The sequence below is a fragment of the Trichoderma camerunense genome, assembly GCF_050948025.1.
Source record: "Trichoderma camerunense strain CBS 138272 chromosome Unknown V8C40scaffold_1, whole genome shotgun sequence".
Classification (NCBI taxonomy): domain Eukaryota; kingdom Fungi; phylum Ascomycota; class Sordariomycetes; order Hypocreales; family Hypocreaceae; genus Trichoderma; species Trichoderma camerunense.
Window position 1 is genome coordinate 3673653 of NW_028145369.1, and position 22490 is coordinate 3696142.

Below are 22490 nucleotides of genomic sequence, written 5' to 3' on the forward strand. Positions count from 1 at the left end.
TTGACCCCCAAAGCGCCATCAAGGTGATCCTGTCCCTGGTGCCATACTGTATGTGTAGCCTGGCGCCATCGCCATGCAGCTCGCTTGGGCTTACCCTGAAGCTTAACACTTGTGGACGCCGCATTATTTCACCCTGGCATCAGCGGGTAAGCTAGAGTTCTCAGAAGCTTTCTGTGGATGAATATCATTATCAGCCTCTTTGTAATGGATTGGGTTGTTGTGAGGTGATATAGTTTGAAGCGTATCCCGTATGCATCGCATACTCACCAACGTTCCGCCTTTGTCTTACAAGGACATCTTCTGTATATTGAAACACACACCAAGTAATCCTAAGGTGGAACATGTTGGAATTGAGATGATTGAATTGAGATTTTGTCATAATTTAGACACTCTACAGATTCTAATGGCAACCTGGTCGTTATAGAATGGCCCTTCTTGTTGGTCACGCGACGGAATCTCAAATGAGACATCTTCTACCTTCAGCCCCTCGTCGCGGCACTTTACCAAAAACACTTGAAACGTTTCCAGGTTACGCTGAGTCGCTGCAATGATGACCTCAACATGAGGATACAGGCCAAAGAGTTCCAAAAGCGTGCTGACAAGGGCTGGGATTATACTTGGGTCGTATGTGATGTCCGCCCCGAGCACAACATCCAACGGACGGCCGCCGTTCCACCGCTCTTCTTCGGTTCCTACAAGTGCATACCCCCACTTGAGATCCATGGGACGTATTGCATCTGAACCCTCAAGCTGATTCAGAAAAAGGTTTTCAGGGAGGTTGTTGATGACGTCGTCTGATCCATCTGATGCTATGACATGCGTTGACCCCAAGTACTTGATGCACAGAATGGCGAGATAGCCGGTCCCGGTTCCAAGCTCCAGCACTCGCTTTCTCGAGACAATGCTGGGGTCCTGACAGAGAAGCTGTCCCAGGTGAAGCGCTGCCTCCCATGTCCTCAACCCCGTAGTGCCGCCGGCGGCGACGAGAGAACGGTTCTCAAACAGGTTGATGCTGGCCTCGTGATCTGGCAATGATGCGAGATGATAGACAACGCGGCACTTTTGCTGCACGGCATCATCCTCGTTGGGGGCCGGTGTGGAGAATAAGACAGAGAGGGAGGACATGAGGCCATCGGACACTCCCTGCTCTCGGTCAGAAAAAGCCGTCTTGACAGCTGCAAGGGTCGCACAACTTACATGTTCATCCCAGTCGTCTATGCTGGCCTCAATGCGGGAGACTAGCTCCTTGAGCACTCTTACCTGGTACCTCAGTGGAGGAGGGCCTCCGGGGAGAGAATCGTCTGCAAAGAGTCTCTGATAGATGGCATCTTGAACTTCAGGGAGTCTGATGTTTTGAGGCTCGGGATAGTTCAAGTTTTGCTCCAATTGGAGATATTGGTGGCAGAAGCGATCGACTTGCTTCCGCACTGAGGCTTCCATGACCATGGCTATATGAAGGTGTACATGTGGACATACGCATGCATTAAGAAAACGGGAACAGCATATGATTAATTTGAGAAGAAAATGTGTTTCTTAATGCTCTGCTTGTTCATCACATTTTTGCTGGATTTGCTGCTCTGCTGTTGCTCCATGACGATCTGCCCGCAGCCAGCGCTACAGCATGTAAAATGGTGGAGAGAGTAAATCCTAGGCAATTCATTGGATGGGATGAGCGGGGACTATCCGGCGACAAAAATAGCAGTTTTCAACAACCCAGCACCCGAACATTACCCTTCACGTGATTACGCACATGCACATGCACTCCCACTTTGCTGTGAAAATTGTTGGTTTGTGCTTGCTGACATAACCCCCGCCCGCGCACAAACCCCTGCATTTCTCTTAGGGTTTGGGACCCAGGCTAAGCGACACGACCTGCTGCTTCGGAATTTTCGCTGCCCCGGTTTTTACTTTTGCGGCGAGCCCTTTCTCCCACGACCGCAACCACGACGCCAAACCGCCGAGTCTCTCCTTCGTTACTCTCTCAGAGACAAGCAGCACAACACCGCAACCATGGCGGATAACGACGCTCCCGTTACCCTGCGAACTCGCAAGTTCATCCGCAACCCCCTGCTTGGCCGCAAGCAGATGGTGGTGTGAGTTGGAATCCCTCCTTCCCGTGTCCGTGTCGCCAGATTCGATATTCGCCCTCGTCAGATCTCAGTTCCCTATCCATGAGCAAACATCCATCGAAACATCGGCCTTTTCTTTCAGTACGGAGGGAGAGGAGAGAATAAATTGCTCTCCTGCTGTCTGTGGATTTTTCTCATCATTGCTACGCACACAAAACACTCGCCTGCAGAATTGGCATGACGTTTTCGATTGGATTTGGATAGTGGATTCACGACGAGGCGATGGGAAGAATCAAAGACCGACCGACACCACGAAACCCAATCACATGGGTTCAAAAAACAAGATTCATGGGCTGACCTCTTTCTCTTCAATGCATATAGTGACATCCTCCACCCCGGCCGTGCCAACATCTCCAAGACTGAGCTCAGCGAGAAGCTCGCCAGCCTGTACAAGGCCCAGAAGGAGCAGGTCCAGGTCTTTGGCCTGCGCACCCAGTTCGGTGGCGGCAAGACCACCGGCTTCGCCCTCATCTACGACTCCCCCGAGGCTCTGAAGAAGTTCGAGCCCAAGTACCGCCTGATCCGGGTCGGACTCGCTACCAAGCCCGAGCGTGCCAGCAGACAGCAGCGTACGTTGAAACCATATCATTGGCAGCGAAGCAGCAACACCGCTGCCAATTCCCTACTTATTGTGTATATGTGTGATCTTTTTTGACTGACTTGACATGTGGGAATACAGGCAAGCAGCGCAAGAACCGACAGAAGACCCTGCGCGGAACCGCAAAGGTCAAGGGTGCCAAGGCGAAGAAGGAGAAATAAACGCAACGCTCTCGATATTGTTGCTTGCTGGTGCTGGTGGGAGGTGCGGCGTGGCGCTGTGGTACTGGTACTGGGTTGGGCATTTTATTTGCGCACCTGCGATGTGCTGCGGACTTTTTTCTCTCGGCATGTAAAAAAAGACAAAAATTTTGTCGTTGTCGATGAACCTCTAGAAACGGCTGGGAAGGGGAGTGATGGCTCGGCCCCTCCCCAGGGTTGTGTGCCTTCGATACACTAGCATGAAATCAACGGTGTTTTCGGGTTTCGGTCCAAATATGCGTCTCTCTTTTGTTTTGGTGGTTTCGGAACACATGGTTCACGTATTCCCACGTGTTTTTTATGTCATGATGGTCCGACTCCCAAGAAAATTCGGTGATGATCAGTGTGGGCAATTCAATGAAGAAAAGAAAAAATCCCTGTTATTGAATGATGTTCTGGACTGTGGTCGTAGCACTTGTCTTTCCCATCATGCCATGTCTCCCTGCTCCTTGATGCTACACCGTTTGTCTAATACTGCCAGATATCTATCTATCGTTCGTAGTGGGAGAAAAGACAATATCACAGAATATGACATCGATATAGGCTAACCACAGATATGAATCAGTCCTATTCCAAGTCACAAAACGCTACAAACTAACAATCAATCTTAAACCCAAATTACAAGACGCCAGAGAATTCAACCAAGATCTACGAATATGCCAATTGTCACTTTCAGTTACCAGTGGCCCCATGGAAGCGCAGAGACCTAAATGACCAAGTCACAAACACAAACGAAACGGCAGCCAGGCCAGCAAAGATGAAGTAGACCCAGCCAGCGCCGCCAAGCCAAGTGTTGAGGGCCTTGTTGATGATGGGAAAGAATTGGGCCACGAGGAACGTCGCCACATAGTTGGCTCCCAGGCACCAACTCTGCGTTGCGCCAACAGCTTCCTGGCCCACGAGCTCCGAGGCCAGGATAAAGGGCACAGGACCCAAGCCCACGGCGAAGAAGCCGACAAAGAAGAGCACGGCAAAGGCAGACACAATCTTGAAGCCAAAGACGATGGACAGGGCCAGAACAAGCGCGCTGCTGCCCTGGCCTACGACTGACATGATTAGACAGGTCTTGCGTCCTAGTCGGTCTGGCAAGGGCGAACATGCGATAGTCGTGACCAGGTTGACTAATGAGACCAAGATGCTGAGGAGAGCAGAGGAGATGGGCAGAAGATCGGCTAGAAGCGAGACAGAGTACATGATGACGGAGTTGATACCGCAGAACTGCTGCACAAACATGATGCCGACCAGGGCAACGATGACGGGCCGAGTGCTGGGATCCTTGGCGACTTGCAAGAAGCCGAGGTGAACAGGCTCATTCTTGGCCAATGTAGCATTGGGAGGAGGGATCTCGTCGGCGTTTTGAGCGAGAAGGCCTTCCTCCTCTCCGGCGCCTGATCCATCCCGGCCCCAGTCCTCGCTCTCCTCCCTGATGTCAACTGCCTGGCCGCGAATCCTCTGCAGCGTCTTCTTTGCATCGGCCACGTCGTCGTGCGCGGCGAGCCAGGCCGGGCTTTCGGGGACGATGAGCAGTCCAATACCCTGTGTGGCGGCGATCAAGGCTCCAATGCCCAGGTTCCACCTCCATGCACTTCCGTAGCTCAGGAAGAAGCCCAGCGTCTGCGTAATGAGGATACCGATATTGATGGAGATCTGTGTCATGAAGCCGAAGAAGCCTCTTCGATCGGGCGGGCAGACCTCGCTAATGTACAGAGGAACAATGACGGTCGAGGCTCCAGCCCCGATGCCGGACAGGAAGCGGCCAGTCGCCATGACGAAGACGCTGCTGGCAGTCGTCTCGACGACGGAGCCGACGATGAAGAGAAGAGCCGTCACACGCATGGCGAGGAGGCGGCCGCGGCGGGAGGAGAACGGTCCAGCAGCGAGAGCGCCGATGAGGCCTCCGACGGTGAAGATGGAGGAGACGGTGGCAAAGGCCGCCTCGTCCATGGGGATGCAGTCGTTGGCGGCATCGGCATCGTGGACGGAGGTGACGAAGCGGGCGAGGCGAATGAGGGCTGAGACGGACTTTCGGTGGCAGGTTATGACATCTTGGGGGGCGTTGAGCTCGGCCTATTGGGAGAGATGTGTTAGTAAGTGGAATTTGAACGTTTATGCACGGGTAGAGATGCTGAGAATCAAGTCTGTAGCTTGAAATGAAGCTTGGATTGAAGCTCGAGGGAATGACAAGCAAAGCGGTGAACAGAGGGAGATAATTTCGAAACGACGCACCAAATGGAAGCCAAACTGGAGAGACCCGAGAGTCGAGATTGCGATGAGGATGATGAGATACGCGGTGACTCCTTGGCCCGCCATCGTCGCGGATGGTTGGGAGCTGGGAGCTGGTTGATGATGGAAAGTTGAAGCTGTAACGACTCGAGTCCGACGATCAGCTGCCCTAATGCTGCTAGGCGCTGTTGTTTAGTGGTGGGGGGAGAAGCCCCGGGAGGTGCCGCTGTTGGCTGATAAGTTCCAGGGGGGTTGGGCCACGTTTTTTTCCCCAGCTTAGGGGTCTTCTTGGCGTAAGTACTGTATTATTCAGTGATGTTGATGCTTGATGAGATGACTTGACGAAATAGAAGAATTCATTGTCAACATTATATAGATATTTGTTATCTAATGACTGAGGTTCATATCGATTTGTTCCATCTCTTTGTAATAGTTGACTACACAATGTTGATATCTTGTACGACCATCGTGACCATGATGACATCCATACGACACCTACCCTATATGAAACTGGCCAATATCGAGGAGCTCCCATCATGTGATGCTCTACCGTTTCATTGCAGCTAAATGCAGGTACACGGCTTAGAATCACTGACGTGTTATCAACTGGGGACTTTGCAAAGGCTATTGGTTCAAGAATGATGATTGTGTGTAAGTCGACGTGTACTTCAACAACCTGCAGTAAAATCACTTTCAGCAGATAAGGGCAAATCACAACACGCTTGGTGTGCTCATCTTATATCAAGTTTATTTGTATTTTGCTAATGCAACTCAGCACGGCAAGGTATCTCAAGCACCAAATTCTATAATCGCCATGTACTTTTCTCAATGCCCAGCATTAAGCCTTGAAATCCTTCACTACGGTACCAGTATAATTCAGGTACACTTCTTCTCACAAGGCCAATTAAGCAGCTACTCCCAATTAAAAAAAGACAAAATAGTTAATCATCATCGTTACAATCCTAAAAAGTCAAGAATCTGTTGCTCACCCAAATTCTTCAGCACCTTGCGTCCCTGAATGCAGTCCGCCTCGCAACGGGCCAGGATGCCCGCCTCCACGATGCCCTCCTCGACCCACGCCTGGACGGCAGGGTGCTCATACAGCCGGTCAATGTACTCTCCCGCAGGGCCAGCCAGCTGGATGCCAAACGTCTTGCACCGCGACGCAATCGGCGCGTAAAAGGCGTCCGCGGCGGAAAACTCCTTGCCGGCGATCCAGGGGCCGCCAAACTTACTGATGCCCTCGTTGAAGAGCTCCGTGAGCCGGTTGATGTCCCGCTGAAGGGCCTCGCTCGGGGTGCCCAGCTCGATCCGCAGGGCCACGTTCATGGAGCACTCGTTGCGGATGGCGGGGAAGCCCGAGTGCATCTCGGCCGCGGCACAGCGGGCAAAGGCTCGGGCGAGCTTGTCGCTGGGCCAGACGGCCGGGAAGTCCTCGGCGAGGTACTCTGCAATGGCGAGCGAGTCGTGGACGAGGGTCGTGTTGCTGTTGTCGACGAGGGTGGGCACCTTGGCGGAGGGCGAGAAGGTGAGATAGTCACGGCGCTGTTCAGACAGGTCCTCCCGGAGGAAGTGAAGCTTCTCTTCAAAGGGGATGTCGAGGGCCTTGAACAGGACCCAAGGCCGCATCGACCACGACGAGTAGCGCTTGTTGGCGATGTGGAGCGTGTAAGTCATCTTGAAAGCTGGATGCTGGCGGTTTGGCTGTTGTTCGTTGGTCCTCTGTTGTCGATTGCGCCCTTTCTATGACTTGTGGCTTTCCCCCAGGCTTTTCGATGTTGATCTCAAGACAGCGTTATATAGCTGAATCTCAGAAGGCAGTGACAAGCTCAATGCTCTGTTGAATCACCAGCAATTGGACTCTCAATGTCCGACTCAAGCTCCGAGTTTGACCAGAAAAACGCCTTAGATTTGACCTTTGACACTACTCCAATTTTCAAGCCACCAATACTTGTATCACTTGGCGCCCTGTGGCTTCCTTTCCAGCGACAAGCCCTGAGTCAACTTGTCTATATTGAATGGATAAGATTCTTCCCCACGGTCCGATCCGAGACCGATAGAAAGCGGTTCTCTGAGTCGCATTTCATTTCCTATTTGTGTTGCGAGAGGTTAACACATATTGGGATTGGGCTGTCGAGGGACGCATTTGTAAGCGGCCCTTAGCCGAGGCGAGACGGCTTCATCTTTTCACGAGCATTGTCGTAGAGTCTATCTGCATGGTATTAGTGCCCTTCAGCATTGAAGCGTAAATCAAGCTGCCAATCAAGCAAACGGGATCTCCAGAAGCTTATGTGGCTAGATCTCGCCGGCTTCTTTTCATCTTTCTTTATACTCGTACACATTTTGCATAGGCGCTTGATTGATCACCCGATAAACCTCGGACTTGAGCTGCCAGTTCTCAAGGCGGCGGGCAATGCCCGATTGGTGGCGGCGAGATGCGGCGAGATGCGGCCTAGCAGCAAGACGAACCCACCGGCTTTCTTGTTAGACACGAGATCAGGTTGGGTCGAATTACCTAACTGGATAATGACAATGCCATCCCAGAGGGCGCCCTGCTCGAGTTCTGTGACTGACGGACTTGTTCCTCCGCCGATCCTCGGGCTGGTATTATACCCTGCTTATACCCATTGCAATCGTCTCTCTTAGCAGCAGGATAAGAAAAGTTTTACACAATTCTAAGAGCAAGCACTGAGTAACAATAGACGGCAAATGACTGTGACCGATCCACATCACGATTTAGCCGCGCCTTACCATCGACAATCGACCACCTTACCTTAGTAGGCATGTAGGTGATGCCTGTTGTGGAGGACCTTTGATGTAGTCGATCTTTGGAATTCAGATTCTCCTTGTAGATAGCCAGTCGCTTTCCCAGCAGCAAGTTGCTATAAGCACTCTGTCTGGAGTTGACAACTTTGACCTGTAACATTTCAGTATCACCACCGGCGATTTCCATCACGCAAGTATCCAACTTTTCCGGTTTAAAAATTGGACCAGCGGACGTGGAAGGCCGAACAACGGGGCCCACAGACTCTTGAGCCGTCTAGGTCCAACGCAATCGGATGTCGGCTGAGTGACCGCAACTGTTTCTATCTGGATATATATGACTGACGCTGCTCCGTACCCCGGACGCCCTCTCTGCCTACCACACTGCATTGCATTGAGCGCGCGTCTGGCTGTAATTTGAACTTGGCCTCCGTATCATGACCATAGTTGATTCATGAAAGAACTTCACATACCCTTCACCTACCCGACCTAAAGTGCTATAAGCTGTATTCTGTGCCGCGGAGATTCGTTATTCTTTGCTAGGATCTTCACAGCGACATCGGCATCATTCTAACAACACCCAACGACTGTATAGTCTCAAGTATCGACTGTTCACGAGTTACGCACACGGAATAGTGATTTGTTTTGCTCAACCAAAGGGAGAATATTAGACTCGACTCCCAGTTCCAATCTAGTGAACACCAACAAAAGCCGAAGAACCGAGGCATCTGTGCCATCATGGCACTTACACAACCAACGACAGGCCTAGGGTCTGCTGAAGCGTCTTCCACCGAGGGAGACGTTACCGAAGGAGACTTTACACTAGAACCAAAGATCGAAACGCCTGGCCACAATGCTCAAGAAATGCCCGCCATCGAAGCACAGGCTACAGCTGATGCCACCTCAGAACCTCCGCCGGACGGGGGTCTCAAGGCATGGCTTCAGATTGTTGCCGGACATCTCGTTGTCTTCAACACATGGGGTTACATCATCAGCTTTGGCATCTTCCAGCCATACTACATGGAGATGCTCAACCTGCCGGCCTCAGCCGTGTCTTGGATTGGAAGCATCCAGACTTGCCTCTTATTTCTCATTGGCACCTTCTCTGGACGTGCCTTTGATGCTGGATATACCAGGACATTCCTAATAATAGGATTCATCATGCAGGTGGTTGGAATCTTCACAACGAGCGTTTCGACCACGTACTGGCAGCTGTTCCTTGCGCAGGGAATTTGCCAGGGCTTGGGCTGTGGGCTTGTCTTTGCACCGACGATTGCCAACATGTCGACGTACTTTTCCAAGAAGAAGATCCTGGCCTTGTCGGCGGCTGCTTGCGGTGGTGGAACTGGGGGCGTCGTCTTCCCCTTGATTGCGCAGCAGCTGATTCCCAAGGTCGGATTCCGCTGGACGGTCCGAGTCATGGGATTTGTGGTTCTGGCCAGCAGTTTCATCATCGTTTCGCTCATGAGGACGAGACTGCCACCGCGAAAGGCTGGGCCCCTGGTTGACTGGTCTGCTTTCAAAGAGTTGACCTATGTCCTGTTTGCCATTAGCATGTTCATCACGCTTTGGGCAACGTATTTTGCATACTACTACGTGAGTCTTGTTCTTCCTTTTGGTTTCCATATCACATGTTTCTAACAGCAATCATTAGGCACGCCCGTACTCAATAGATCGACTCGACGGATCTCAATCGACGTCTTTCAATATGCTCATGATCATCAATGCTATTGGCATTCCAGGACGACTTGTACCGGCCTTCCTGGCTGACCGATACTTTGGAGCCGTCAACATGTTCATCCCCACGATCCTGGCCGCGGCCATTTGCATATTTGCTTGGGCGGGCGTCAATTCCATCACTGGAGACTATATCTGGGTCGTCTTCTTTGGCTTCTTTGGCGCCGGCATCCAGGGCATGTTTCCCGCAACAACAGCCGGGCTGACCAAGGACCTGAGCAAGGCTGGTGTGCGAATCGGCATGATATTCACTATAATCAGCGTTGCAGCTCTTACTGGGCCGCCGCTGGCTGGAAAGCTGGTTGCGGTGGCTAATGGAAGCTATATCGGGGCTCAGATCTGGGGAGGAGTTTGTCTCGTTGTTGGAGCGCTGTTTCTAATAGGCGCGAGTTGGGCGAGCCAGCGGGAGCTTAAAAAGAGCAAGGAACAATCGATTTCTCAGGAGTAAAAACAGAACGATGGATTAAAAAAAAGAAGAGATGCATGAAAAGAAATAAAAAGAGGAAAGCATATATAGAGGACGGTTGTTTGTTTATGACTGCATGGCTGCGATAACGTTATCATATCATAGATTCCCGCTATCGATATCGAAAGGGTCGAACTTAATCACTAATAGAGATTCAATACTTCGAATGACATCTTTCTGAAAACCACAACAAATACCACCTAGGTAGTCGTAGACAGTTTTTGCGTGGTATTAAAAGGAAAAAAGCCTTTTACAGAGACGAACGAGCTGTTCGGATAGATTGATAACCAATCTGTAGCGTGTCAATTGATGTGCCGAATCTCTTGCAGTAAGATCGCCTGCTAAACTGCCCCGCCACATCTTCAACCTGAGAAAGAAAAATCTCAAGCTCACATCAAACACAACTTGTCTCGCCATAACCGACAACTGCGGCCATGTCAGCAGCGCCATGGATCTGCCGCAGCTGCGCCAGAGCTCTGCGACGATCACACCAGCTGCAGATTGTCCGATTCTCCTCCAATGGTGCGCCATAGCCTGCCTGCCTGCTCTCTACGTCGAGCGAAACCTTGAACTGACAATTTATGCGCCCAAGATGCTTCCAGTTTACTGGCCCCGAGCCTCCTTCGCCGCGCTCAATCGCTATCCGAAGAGCATGACGATCTTCAAAAGAGTCTCAACAGTTCCTTTGACGCCACCAAGGCCAAGCGCGCGGGTGAATTGGGCCGTGTAGCTTCCGCCTTACGAGCGTGGGAGACGGCCCAGTCGTCGATCACAGAACTTGTCTCGATGACACAAGATCCAGACCAGGATCCGGACCTTGCTTCTATCGCTAAAGACGAGCTGGAGGGAGAGCGCGCGAAGCTGGACGTGCTGGAGAAGAGACTCAAGGAAAGTCTCACGCCGAGACACGCCTTTGCCGATTTACCATGTATGGTTGAGTTTCGACCCGGGCCGGGAGGTCTCGAGGGCAGATACTTCACCGACACGCTATTCAAGATGTACAAGGCGCTGTGTGCACGGCGAGGCTACAGGGCCAACGTGCTCAAGTACGAAATGGCTGAAGCCGCGGGCGATCAGTCTTCTTCCTCCGGCGAACAGCCTGTCCAGGAAGCCGTCCTCGAAATCCAAGACCAGGGCGCCTACGATATCTTCCGGGGGGAGGCTGGCATGCACCGCGTGCAGCGTATCCCCAGCACAGAGAGCAAGGGCCGAGTGCACACGAGTGCTGTGGCCGTTTGGGTTCTGCCGTCGTTTCCAGAGGGCGGCAGCGGCGCGGACAATGTCGATGTGGACGATCCGGAGAGTGACTTTTACGTCAATCCTCAGGACGTCAAGATTGAGACGATGCGAGCCAGGGGAGCTGGTGGACAGCACGTCAACAAGACCGAGTCTGCCATTCGCATGACGCACATCCCTACTGGCACTGTAGTCTCCATGCAGGACCACCGTTCGCAGCAGCGCAACCGCGAGGACGCGTGGAAAGTGCTTCGTTCCCGTATTGCCAGTCAGCGTGCCGAGCAGCGGGAAGAGGAGGCATCCAAGCTTCGCAGCAGCGTTTTGTCACAGGCGCAGATCACGCGAGGCGACAAGATCCGCACGTATAATTACAATCAGGACAGATGTACGGACCACAGAGCTGGAATGGACGTGCACAATTTGCCAGATGTGCTTGAGGGAGGAGAGACGCTGGATAAGGTGATGGAGGCGGCGAGAGAGTGGTTGGTGGGCAAGGAGGTTGAAATGCTGGTCCTGGAGGAAGAGGCCAAGGCGAAGAAGTGAAGGGGCAGATTTTGCATGAATACATGTGTACGATGAGGAGAAGGATTGGGCAAGTCTCCCGTTTTATGATATAGATCATGAGATGATGTACGGTATATATGTGTATATAGGTACCTACCGTATGTGTATGAGTGTGAACTTGGGTATGCATCACTCCTAGAGGGAAATGGTCAAAAATACACTCTGTAAGAATGAATAAATCCATCACACATTGACGAATAACAAGTTCCTTTCTGGCCCCTTTCCGGCCGTGTTAATTGCATCAACTATTCCGCATAGCTGTCTATCCGCCGTAACTCCAAATAATTCACACCTCAGCCGCTTCCAAATCCAATATAACCAATTATGACCCCCATTCGGGCCTGGTATAGCCGCCGTGATTCCAGCACCGCATAATTCGACGAGGAAAAAAAAGAAGAAAAAAGAAGAAGAAAAAAAAGTAGCCTGCACTTGTATGTCTGCTTCACATTAAACCTCCCAAAACGACTTTGCCCAAGCCCGCCACTTCGGACCTGGCGTGTGATCTGCTGTGGTCTTCAAAATCCTTAACCACGCCCTGTACGATGATTTTACGAATCTTTGAATCCGCCTTGGTAAAGAGCTCGGCAATGGGAGCTGAGCACTCTCTGGGCGACGGCACCAGCGCCAGGAAGCGCGTGTAGCAGTCAATGAGCACATCGCACAGCGTCGCAAACGTCTCGAAGAAGTCGGGATCGAAAGGCAATGATGGTGTTAATAGATATGTGTATTCCTCGCCGGGAAGCAGGTCGGACTCGGAGGCCGCAAAGTTCATAACAGCGGGCGCCGGACCAGCATTGTTGGAGCCGCCGGCGGGTGAGTGGTGGCCAGAGGCCGATGAATCGTCAATGGTGACGTCTGCGGATGTAGAGCGGCGGGTTTTCGTGCCGGGACGGCGGAACATGTTGGGGATGCGGGCGCGGGTCAGGGCGGCGGTGGAGGAGTCGCCGTGAAGTTGCTGGAAGGAGTCGAACTCGGCGAGGAGGGCGTTGAGGCAGCGGAGGAACTCGAGGGGCGTGGAAGAGTAGAGGTCGTGGATGGTGGGGATGGAGAGGCCGAGGAGGAGGTAGTTGGTGGCCTTGCGGGAGAGCTTGCGAGGGTCGAAGCTGGGCATGCGGGAGAGGTCGGGCTTATCGAAGAGGTATGTGTTGAACCAGTAGACGCGGCCCTCGTGGCTGTTTGATGGTGACGATGATGGTCAGTTCATGTATTTTATGTTATGTGTCTCGTTGTAGATGAAAGATGAAGAACAAACTTACGCCTTTCGCAGGTAGTCCAGCGTCGACACCCGCTTCTGGGCCGTCTCCGTGATCTGCTGGTGAAGCACATGCGCCTCGCCCTGCGCCAACGCCCACATGGTGCTGCTCATGCCCGGACGCGCCTCGACCGGCGTTGCTGGAGGAGGCACCATGGCAGCAACGGTGGCGGCTCGCGAGATCATGGATGGTTCGGGGGGGCTAAACGGCACTCGAGGCCCTTCAATGGCGTCCCTCCGGCTGCTGTCCTTTTCCTGGTCCCTCTCCTTTTCCCTCTCCTTTTCCTTTTCCTTGTCCTTTATGGCGCTGTCCTTGCTCACAATCTTGGCCGCAGCAGCGAGTGCCTGGGTGAGGTCGGGAACAGCAGGTGTATCGGTGTTAGCGTTGGCGGTGTGGTTGTTGGCAGCGTTGCGACGTCGAGAGCCCGGCAGCGAGGCCTTGAGCGAGGAGAAGGACGCCTTGCGCTCCTTGGAGCTGCTGCGGACGGCGGACAGCGACGAGGAGGAGTTGTCGGGAGGGCCTCGATCACGGTCACGGTCACGATCACGGCCACGATCACGATCCTTATCCTTGTCTCGGTCACGATCTCGGCGATCTCGGTCGCGGGTGGATGGTCGCGGCAGGTTGAGCGACGCTGGACTGAAGAGGGCGCCCGAGGTGGCGCTTGAAGGCGCCATGGCTGTTGCTCTGGGCTGCTTTTATTGGATTGGCACTATTGGGGTCTGGTCTTGGGTCGTGGGGGCTCTTTTCGCCTTGCAACGTTTTGCGCGCTCGGGATCGAGGCGATAAGCGGCGCTTAATTTTGTCTTGCGTTAGCGAGTTGTGCTACTCCGTTTCTCGTGGCAAGTAATAATAAGGAAATTCATGCAAAATGTCGTAAAAGGCAGGGCAGATGGGAGATGACAGATGATAGATGACACGACACGATACGATGCCCGTATTGCGCATGGCATGGCATTGAGGCAGGGAGGTGGAATGGAGAAGAACAAAATAAACAAACAAACAGTGAAAATGAAAACACAGGGCAACCTACGAGAGTCGCTCCTTTTTTTCTCCCTTGTCGTTTTCTCTTCAAGATTCTTTGTCGTATCCGCCGCGGTCAGCTCATGGCGGTGGATTGCTTCGACTCGATATGCGATGGATTGATGCGATGGGATGTACGAGTGACTATTATTGCAATTTGGCGGTAAAGGAGAGAGACGTCGGTGCTTTCGATTTTAACTGCAGGGCATGCAGCTTTTGCAGACCCAGAGTCGTATTGCCTGTTGCTTTTGGGTATTTGGCCAGGCTGTGATGCAACGCGATGCAGTCACGGCGCATTCAGGGAAAAGCGTTATTCCGAACTTTGATCCCGAGACCCTTGTTTTCTCTCTCTGTTCTTGCAATTCTTACAATTGATTTGAGCTCAATTGATACTTGTAGAATTACTAGCAATAATGGCGTGACGCTGAATGGAGAAAGGGGACGGGGTTCAAATCTTAAAATCACATGGGTTTCACGTTGGCGGAGACTGCACATGAACTTTTAAGTGCAGTAAACAATCAACCTCAATGGTATCAACAGCATCACCAGCCCATCACATTAATAGATGCATGTACAGGTAGGTACAGGTATATAGATATAAAAACATTTCAACAAGGTACTCATTCATTTCATTCATATCATCAATTACACGGCCTTGTCGGGGGTAACTTCCTCACGCTCAACGTGCTCTAGCTCAACGCCCTTGTTGAGCACATGCTCCACGTCCGCCAGTCGCTGGTCCTCACTGATGAGGCCAAACAAAATGTCCATGTCCTCAAGAGTGCGGCCCTTGGTCTCCTTGATAAAGAGGACGACAAACGCCAGCATACCGCAGCAGAAGCAGCCAAACATGATAAACGTGCGCCAGCCGATGTGGTTGACGGCAGCGGGCGTGATTTCCGTAATGACAAAGTTGAACAACCACTGCGTGGAGGCGGCGAGACCAACACCGTACTCACGGAGACGTGTAGGGAAGATCTAATAGTGTTGGTTAGCATACGACGACATACTATGATGGATATATGGAAATCATCTCTTACCTCAGAGACATAGACCCAGGGAGTTGGGCCCCAGGAAAAGGAGTAGCCGATCACGTAGAGATAAATCATGACAACCATGGCAATGGACGCCGATGAAACCGTGCTGCTCTTGGGGTCCGGCGGATGCGTCGCGAGAACAGCTCCAATGATGAACATCATGGTGGCCATCCAGATGGCACCGCCAATCAGACTCCTCTTGCGACCCCATCGATCAATACCGATGAACAGGAAGATGGCCGTGGCAACAACCTTGACGGTGCCATAGACACCAGTCGCAAACAGCGATGAGTTTGTGCTGCTGACGCCGACTGTCTCAAAGATCTCGGGAGCGTAGTATCCAATACTGTTGGTTCCAGAGAACTGCTGCCAGAACATGATGCCAAAGGCCAGCGCGAAACGGTTCCAGTTGCCCTTCTTCAATGTCTCCTTCCAGGTGACGCCTTCGGTAAGGGCCATCTCTTCCTCGATGGAGGCTCGGATCTCAGCCATTTCCTTCTGCACCTCCATGTTGTCTGCAGACTCATTGCGGATGTAGGCCAGAGACCGCAGGGCCTCTTCGTGGCGTTGCTTCTTCATCAGCCATCGCGGCGACTCCTTGAGGAAGAAGAGGCCGCACAGCATGAGGCCGCCCGGCACAAGCTGGAGGCCGACGGGAACGCGCCACTGCTTGGTGCTCTGCTTGATGTGCAGAGACACGCCGTAGTCGAGCCAGTAGGCGAAAGTGCTTCCGATGACGAGAAACTCCTGGAATAGACCGGCGACACGGCCACGGATGGCCGGCGGGCAGTTCTCACTAACAAAGACCGGAGTGATGGCGGACATGCCGCCGATGCCAAAGCCTGCAATGACACGGCCGCCGTAGATCTGGCCAATGGTGTGGCTCGCGCTCACCTGGACAGCCGCGCCGATGAGGAAGATGACGGTGAAGAGCATGAGGGAGTAGCGTCGGCCGAAGCGTTCGTTGAGGAAAGCCGCCGTGATGGCGCCGAAGAAGCAGCCGGCCGTGAGCAGGGACACTACGTTGGAGGATACATGAGCGTTTTCGGCGGACGCGAAGCCGCTCGAGTCTGTGGGCAGGCCAAAGTCTGATTTGAAGCTCTTGAGGGCGAGCACGCTGCCCATGACACCCGTATCATAACCTTGAAGAGAGAGAGGAGATGTTAGCACGTATACATTATATGGATCTCGGTTTCGTCAACTGGAACATGGTGATGAATGCCGGAAACAAGAAAGCAATAGCTACAGTAATTTGTTTCCGGACATTGCGAAGAGACAGAGACAAAGAAAGAAAGAGTTGAGGGAAACACACCAAAGAGCAGTGAGCCCAGGTAGGCCACCGACGTGAGGATATACACGCGATAATTCTTAAAGAACTTCATATTGGCGACTTCTACTTCCAGTCCCAACCACAGAAGATGCCAACTACTGTACGAGCAGACATCAACTCGAGGGGGGTCTCATGCCCTTGATATATGAACGAGAGCTCTCTCCCGTCTGTTACCCAATTCATCCTTTCGTCCCATCCACAAGTGAGCAACAACGTTAAATAAGCCGATCATCCATATTGCGGTGCGCTAACGCCCGTAGCTGTGCGTCGGTTGGCGGGATAAAGGTGGATAGACCTTCGAACAGGGCCGTTATCCCTTGTTTGTTTTTTTCGCCTTCTCTTGCTTAGTAGTAGTAGGCCTTTTTTTCTTTCTCACTTTCCCCAAAGCTAACCCCATACCCCATCCCCATGTGCCCATGGGGGAGAAAATCGTGGAGGATGGATTGGGCACGGCGCCTGTGGTTCCGCATTTCAAGGCAAGGGGACAAATCGCGCGAAGCTGATTCCCTGATTTCCCCAGCTAGACTCCCCGCATGGAGGCTGATATCCCCGCACCTACGCACGGCTCAAGACGGCTAAGGAGGACTTTTTGGGCCAAGGCTGGGGCAATGGCCTCGCTTTAAAACAGCCCGAAGGGTGTGGGGGATGGAGTCATGCCTTCGCTGGGAGCGTTGCCGAGATGCCGGTGGCTTTACTGTCTGCTTGGATTTACCCGCCAATGAGGAGGGAGGATAGAAAGGACACTTTGTTGACGAGGATGGAGCACTATTGGATCTTTTACTCGTCATGAGGTTTTGATTGTATTTTTTCAAGTTTGGGTAGTGGATGGAAGAGGTGATTTATAAGGAGGAGAAAACACCATGAAGGTTGGCTGCATACACATATTCGGCGCCGAGATGGCTCGGTCATATGGCTGCCGATCCTTTCACCCTCTAGAGCCAACAGCAAGGGAGCATTCCTCCATCCGTATTCATGCCTTTGCATTTAGCTTCCAGATTAGACCATATTCCCATGGTTGGGGTGGCATCCGACGCTACACAACCACATGCCAGGCCGCACAACACTTGGGCTTACCAGGATTCGTGCACAATGGAAGCGTTCCAATAGGACGGCCACTAGGAACTTCATGGTCATGCTTCAAATAGCCTTCAATAATTCTTTTTGTCTTTGCTGCACCTCGGGGAATTGCTCCGAGCTACACATGCTTTTTACATTCACTACGAGTCACTCCAATACACACAAAGGTGCTGTGAAGCTGGTTTTTCTGGAAGCAATAATGGACGCGGATTCATGGAAAATCTAGATCCACAGTTTTGGCTAAGAAGGCTGAACTGGCGTCTTCGAATAGAAGCTATGGGGACTCAAAAAGCGAGCTCTCCAAAAGTATATCTCCATTCCTTGTGATCGTTGGAAATTTCGTCTTTGGTAGCGTATGCAATGACGCTTGTGGTCGTTTCTCGGCATCTTTCCCCCACGGCGGCTTCGCGGGACCGACTACCGTACGCAACTACATATACGGGCCCTAGGGATTAATAACCACGTATTCATCCGTAGTCTAACTTGGCGCTTGGCGGCCTTGGCTGTCTTTGAAGAGTTATTCATAAATGGCCATACTTTCGAGATACTGAGTCTTTGTGGCTAAATTTGTGTGGCTTAACTAGCCCTGGACAATAATTATTCCTTTATACAGAGTGTTTGTCAAAGCAATTTGTGACATTGAGAAAAAATACTATTCGCCCCTTCGGTTCTCCATTGTGTCTCTTTTGTGGCTCCGACGCCACCACGAGGCACAGAACACGGAAAGGAACTCGGCAGAGACTTGGCGCAGCATCTCTAAGAAATTAATCGGCGCGGGATGTGGTGGGATTGATGCTAGCTTCAGTACTACATGTACACTACATGTCTGCTAGGGCCTTGGCAGATTGAAAGATGTTGCAACTGTGTAGATCTCATATCGGAGAAACACTACCTGTGTTCATAAGAGACATGACTTGTGTACTGTTTACAAATTGCTTCCTTCTCATTCTTTTCATCGTTTCAGGAGCCTGGTAAACCACGAAGCCAAAAATCAGCACCGGCATGTGCCCCCACGCTTTCTCGAGGGAGTATTACTGCAATAAAGGAAAAAAAGGAACAGACTTACACCTAGGTTCCACAGCTCTGACAAGATCTGAGCTCGCCCTAGGCCTAGAGTCACAGGCAGGAGTGGGTCGATATAGTGCGTGATGGCGAGAGATTGGTTGCTGGAGAATCTAGGTCTTCTTGTTTTACAAGGCTACGGGAAGCAATACGAAGCACGGGTGAGAGCTATTAAGAGTACAATTGTAAAATGAACTAAAAATTGAAATGGTATATCCGGTAGCTATAAAATCTCTATATACAAGCCCAATCTATTTGGGTAAACAACCTTTTTCTAAAACAAACAACTCATTTAGTCCTGGGGCCTCAGTCCCTCGGCCATGGCCAGCAGCAGGCCAAGTGCCTTGTGGGCTGGAGACAGGGTCTTCTTCTTGGAAGACGATGTGTCACTGGACGCCGCGGGAGTGTCATCCGAAGAGTGTGTAGAAGTTGGCTTAGGAGCCGCCGTAGTAGTCGGGTCAGACTTGACGGATCCAGAGGATGGGGTGGCATCGTCGTCAGATTTGATGGCCTTGGTAGGGGCGACCGAAAAGGCGCAGGCACCGTTGTGCCAGGCGGCCTTGGCGGCGTTCACCCAGAGCAGTTCCGGCTTGCCAAGCATCTCAGCGGTGTAGAACAGGCGGCAGTCGGCGGGCTGGTAGATGAAGTGGGTAGGGACCTGGTCGTTGAATGGAGCAAATGCGTTTCTGAAGTTGACTGATCCTGAGCTGACTCGGAAGGGAAGTTTGTCCAGGGGAGGAGGGATGGCGGCTGAGAACACGGAGTATTCCTTTTCGGTGAACAGAGGCTTCTTGGCGTCGGTGGCGTTTTGAACGAGTTCATTGGCCTCGTCGTAAAGCTGTGAGATGTTTTCAAGTTCGAGAACCTGGCTGCCCTTGACACCGCCGATTCCCTGCATGGGACCGTTTTGGGCGCGACCACCAGCGGCGAAAACACGGACGCCATAGGGAATCATGTGGTTGATGAAGATGGTGCAGGTTGAGGAGCATTGGCCATCAGTGAGCTAGTGACTGTTAGTAAAAGAACGAAGATGGATTATCAGGGGGAGAAATGGCTGCTTACAATGACAATGTTCTCGGGCTTGAAAGGAGGCGCCGTTTCATTGAGGCCTCCTCCAAGACCAAAGATATTGATGGGGGCGGAGTTGGGGTCGGTTTCGTCAAAGTCATTGGCGGCGACAATTGCCGTTGAGGGGACACCGAATGTCTCAAAGGGGCCCAGGAAATCTTCCGTGGTCTTAAACGTAGTCTTTTGGTCTGGCTGGACCAGTTCGGGGACGAAGAAGCCGAACTGAGTCAGCAGCAAGTTGTCGGAGGGATTCTTGACGCGGCTGACGGTTTCGACAATAAACTGGGTTGCAGGAACAGAGCGGAATCGGGTTGCCGAGAAGATGGTCATGTTGGGGAAGAAGACGCTGACCAAACCGAAGCCCGAGTCGACAATACCTCCGCCGTTGTTGGTGACGTCGATGATGATCCTGGACTTGCCGGCAGCGAGAGCCCTCTTAACAAAATCTTGAGCCTCGAGAGCAAAGTTCTTGATCTGGCCATCTGGGAGGCCATCGCCCGACGTCGAAAAGGTAGGAACAGTCAGGATAGCAACGTCTTTGAGCTCCGTATCATCAGGAAAGTATCCGATCAACAGGTTGAAGGGATCCTTGACAACGGGCTTGGGGTATGTCTCGGGTGCGGCTTTCTCCTGTGCTGCCTCATCCCTTCGCTTAATGTTCTTGACAATGTCATCGACAGACCTCTTCTTCGAGGGCTTAGCAGACGCGGGGTCGCAGATGGCATCCCACAGCGCCTCGCCAGTTTGGAAAGTGAAATCGCCGAGGGCAGTGAAAATGCCTGTGGTGAGAGGGTAAGAAGCCAGCGTTCCGTTGCCATATGTCACGTTGAACTCGTGGACGCCTGGGAATGATTGGAAGACGGATAAGCCGCCACCGCTCTCCGTACCATCGCGACCAATGGGCACGTTGGCCAACATGGAGTTATATCGAGCATCGGCGTCCTGGAGACCGACATTCTCGGAGAGTTCCTCGATATACACCTCGGCACCAACTCCGTTGATGAGTATCACGGGTGATACGTCTTTGTTTCCGGCTGCTAGGAGTTTGCCGTCCGCTGTTTGCCATACTTGGTTAGACAACTGCATCTGACCATGGGGATGGAAGGTACATATATAGATGCATTAGTACTTACATAGCGTGTAAAGTTTGGGAATAGCAACACCATCAGTAGAGAGCGAAACTAAAGAAAGAGGGCTGAGCCAGGCCATGGCGCCGAATGAACACGGCGTGAGAGCGAGATGGCCATCATTTGCAAAGCCAATGAGATGGGTCAAGTCGAGGTCAAAGTCGTATTGGGACTTGTACAGGTTGGCGGATGCCCTATCACGAATGTTTGCCATGCCACCAAAGAGGTCGATGGTGGAGGAGACAGAGCCTTTGGGCGGATCTAGATATGCCCTATTAGACCCTGCTACAGGAGGGAAGAGGACGAAGGACAAGACATACCTCTCAGAATCTCGCTTGTGGATTGCCATTGAAGATATTTGGTGTAGTCGTCGACGAAGCTCACTGCGAGGTCGGACTTGAAAGGTAGTGATTCCAAGCAAGCAAGTCCAAGCTCACTCGAAAATCGGTCCACACCCTTTTTAACCAAGGCGGCAATCTGTGCACAAGGCTCGGCAGCGGGAGTTTTTGCTGATGATGTTGATGCTTCTGCGGCGAGTGCCGTTGTCGCGAGAGCCGCGACGGCGGAGAGGCGTGATAACCAAGCCATCACTTCTATGAAGACAAAAGGAATAAAGACAAAACGCTGTACACAAATAATAAAACAATGCTGGATGGAGAAGAGGAGAAGAGAGAGAAAGGGTCAGAGAGCCACGACACTACTCTTAAGTGTTTGTGGTAATACTCTTACTTCTCTTTGGCTTGGCTGTTTATGGAGCTTGGCCTGTCCCCATGAATATTTATCTGAACTTGCCGCACACAGCCCACCAACTCAGAGCCTCACTATCAAGCTAGGATAGGTCGACTCCATCAAGGCCATTTTCTTTTTTTAGGGCGCAGCGCTTTCCCCAAAGAGATCTAAGAATCGAGGCATAATGGAGTTCACACAGCCCACCCCTGTCTGGGCTGACGGCGACCCGCAAACACAGCCTAACTGTCCAAAGCTGCGGTGAAGTTGGGTGCTTACACAGATGTGTATTCAAAACACGGTAGGAATGCTAGTTTAGGTCCTGAACTTGATGTAATTTCACATGATTAGTTGTTGATTTGTGTGTCGTTCTATTTCCAACCACCCCAAGCTAAGGAGTACACGATGCTGATTTGGCCACATGAAGCCATTGGGTTGGACTCTGCACTCGGGGCCTCACTACCAATCATCGGACAAACTGTAATAGAGAGTCAACTAGAAATAGATACAAGATATCAAGAAATAGACAAAATATATAATAGTAGTACAACTAAACCACAGCTAGAGCCGAGCCTTAAACGCCTATGCGGGCGTTTGACGTGATCAGTGACCGCAGACTTCTACTAGCACGGGCAAGTTCGGCAGGCATATGATGTGATGAACAGGCATCTACACGCACGGACAAACTCGGCAATGTGCCGTTGGGCTGATATGGATCCTCCTGCATCCTTCTCTACACCTTTCGCACCATAATAACTGCCGTAGTATCATGAGCACCAACAGATTTACGGAGCTCCAAAAGAACCGCCCGAATCTGGCGGGGGAAGGAAGACACTAGAGAAATAGTTAGTGTGCTGGCTTCTTCACGCTG

The 22490-nt window shown here is 51.9% G+C and overlaps 9 protein-coding genes across 9 annotated transcripts; 3 read left to right on the plus strand and 6 right to left on the minus strand.

The window, feature by feature from the left end:
• Positions 1-276: 276 nt before the first annotated feature.
• On the minus strand, positions 277-1649 carry V8C40DRAFT_231723 (protein-lysine N-methyltransferase). Its single transcript, XM_083212986.1, has 2 exons — positions 1198-1649; positions 277-1143 (listed from the first exon to the last, which is right to left on the minus strand). The coding sequence occupies exons 1-2, from the start codon at positions 1444-1446 to the stop codon at positions 376-378; spliced, it is 1017 nt and encodes a 338-aa protein (XP_083079833.1). The 5' UTR covers positions 1447-1649; the 3' UTR covers positions 277-375.
• Positions 1650-1869: 220 nt separating this feature from the next.
• Positions 1870-3450, plus strand: V8C40DRAFT_231726 (40S ribosomal protein eS24). Its single transcript, XM_083212987.1, has 3 exons — positions 1870-2093; positions 2451-2698; positions 2809-3450. Exons 1-3 carry the CDS (start codon positions 2011-2013, stop codon positions 2886-2888), a joined length of 411 nt encoding a protein of 136 aa, XP_083079834.1. The 5' UTR covers positions 1870-2010; the 3' UTR covers positions 2889-3450.
• On the minus strand, positions 3189-5510 carry V8C40DRAFT_21725 (general substrate transporter). Its single transcript, XM_083212180.1, has 3 exons — positions 5154-5510; positions 3527-4994; positions 3189-3471 (listed from the first exon to the last, which is right to left on the minus strand). The coding sequence occupies exons 1-2, from the start codon at positions 5235-5237 to the stop codon at positions 3600-3602; spliced, it is 1479 nt and encodes a 492-aa protein (XP_083079835.1). The 5' UTR covers positions 5238-5510; the 3' UTR covers positions 3189-3471; positions 3527-3599.
• A 594-nt stretch (positions 5511-6104) lies between these two features.
• V8C40DRAFT_261107 (thioredoxin-like protein) lies at positions 6105-6827 on the minus strand (the record flags this gene model as incomplete). The annotated part of the gene is made up of 1 exon (XM_083219221.1): positions 6105-6827. The coding sequence occupies one exon, from the start codon at positions 6825-6827 to the stop codon at positions 6105-6107; it is 723 nt and encodes a 240-aa protein (XP_083079836.1).
• Positions 6828-8377: 1550 nt separating this feature from the next.
• On the plus strand, positions 8378-10324 carry V8C40DRAFT_21763 (major facilitator superfamily domain-containing protein). Its single transcript, XM_083212186.1, has 2 exons — positions 8378-9509; positions 9568-10324. Exons 1-2 carry the CDS (start codon positions 8652-8654, stop codon positions 10096-10098), a joined length of 1389 nt encoding a protein of 462 aa, XP_083079837.1. The 5' UTR covers positions 8378-8651; the 3' UTR covers positions 10099-10324.
• V8C40DRAFT_231737 (uncharacterized protein) lies at positions 10281-12114 on the plus strand. Its single transcript, XM_083212988.1, has 2 exons — positions 10281-10638; positions 10709-12114. The coding sequence occupies exons 1-2, from the start codon at positions 10551-10553 to the stop codon at positions 11893-11895; spliced, it is 1275 nt and encodes a 424-aa protein (XP_083079838.1). The 5' UTR covers positions 10281-10550; the 3' UTR covers positions 11896-12114.
• A 12-nt stretch (positions 12115-12126) lies between these two features.
• Positions 12127-13960, minus strand: V8C40DRAFT_21817 (uncharacterized protein). The gene is made up of 2 exons (XM_083212195.1): positions 13173-13960; positions 12127-13088 (listed from the first exon to the last, which is right to left on the minus strand). Exons 1-2 carry the CDS (start codon positions 13844-13846, stop codon positions 12359-12361), a joined length of 1404 nt encoding a protein of 467 aa, XP_083079839.1. The 5' UTR covers positions 13847-13960; the 3' UTR covers positions 12127-12358.
• An 807-nt stretch (positions 13961-14767) lies between these two features.
• Positions 14768-16757, minus strand: V8C40DRAFT_21737 (sugar porter family MFS transporter). The gene is made up of 3 exons (XM_083212182.1): positions 16542-16757; positions 15233-16371; positions 14768-15170 (listed from the first exon to the last, which is right to left on the minus strand). Exons 1-3 carry the CDS (start codon positions 16609-16611, stop codon positions 14838-14840), a joined length of 1542 nt encoding a protein of 513 aa, XP_083079840.1. The 5' UTR covers positions 16612-16757; the 3' UTR covers positions 14768-14837.
• Positions 16758-18876: 2119 nt separating this feature from the next.
• V8C40DRAFT_231744 (uncharacterized protein) lies at positions 18877-21650 on the minus strand. Its single transcript, XM_083212989.1, has 4 exons — positions 21214-21650; positions 20900-21154; positions 19761-20821; positions 18877-19701 (listed from the first exon to the last, which is right to left on the minus strand). The coding sequence occupies exons 1-4, from the start codon at positions 21479-21481 to the stop codon at positions 18991-18993; spliced, it is 2295 nt and encodes a 764-aa protein (XP_083079841.1). The 5' UTR covers positions 21482-21650; the 3' UTR covers positions 18877-18990.
• Between the last annotated feature and the right edge of the window lie 840 nt (positions 21651-22490).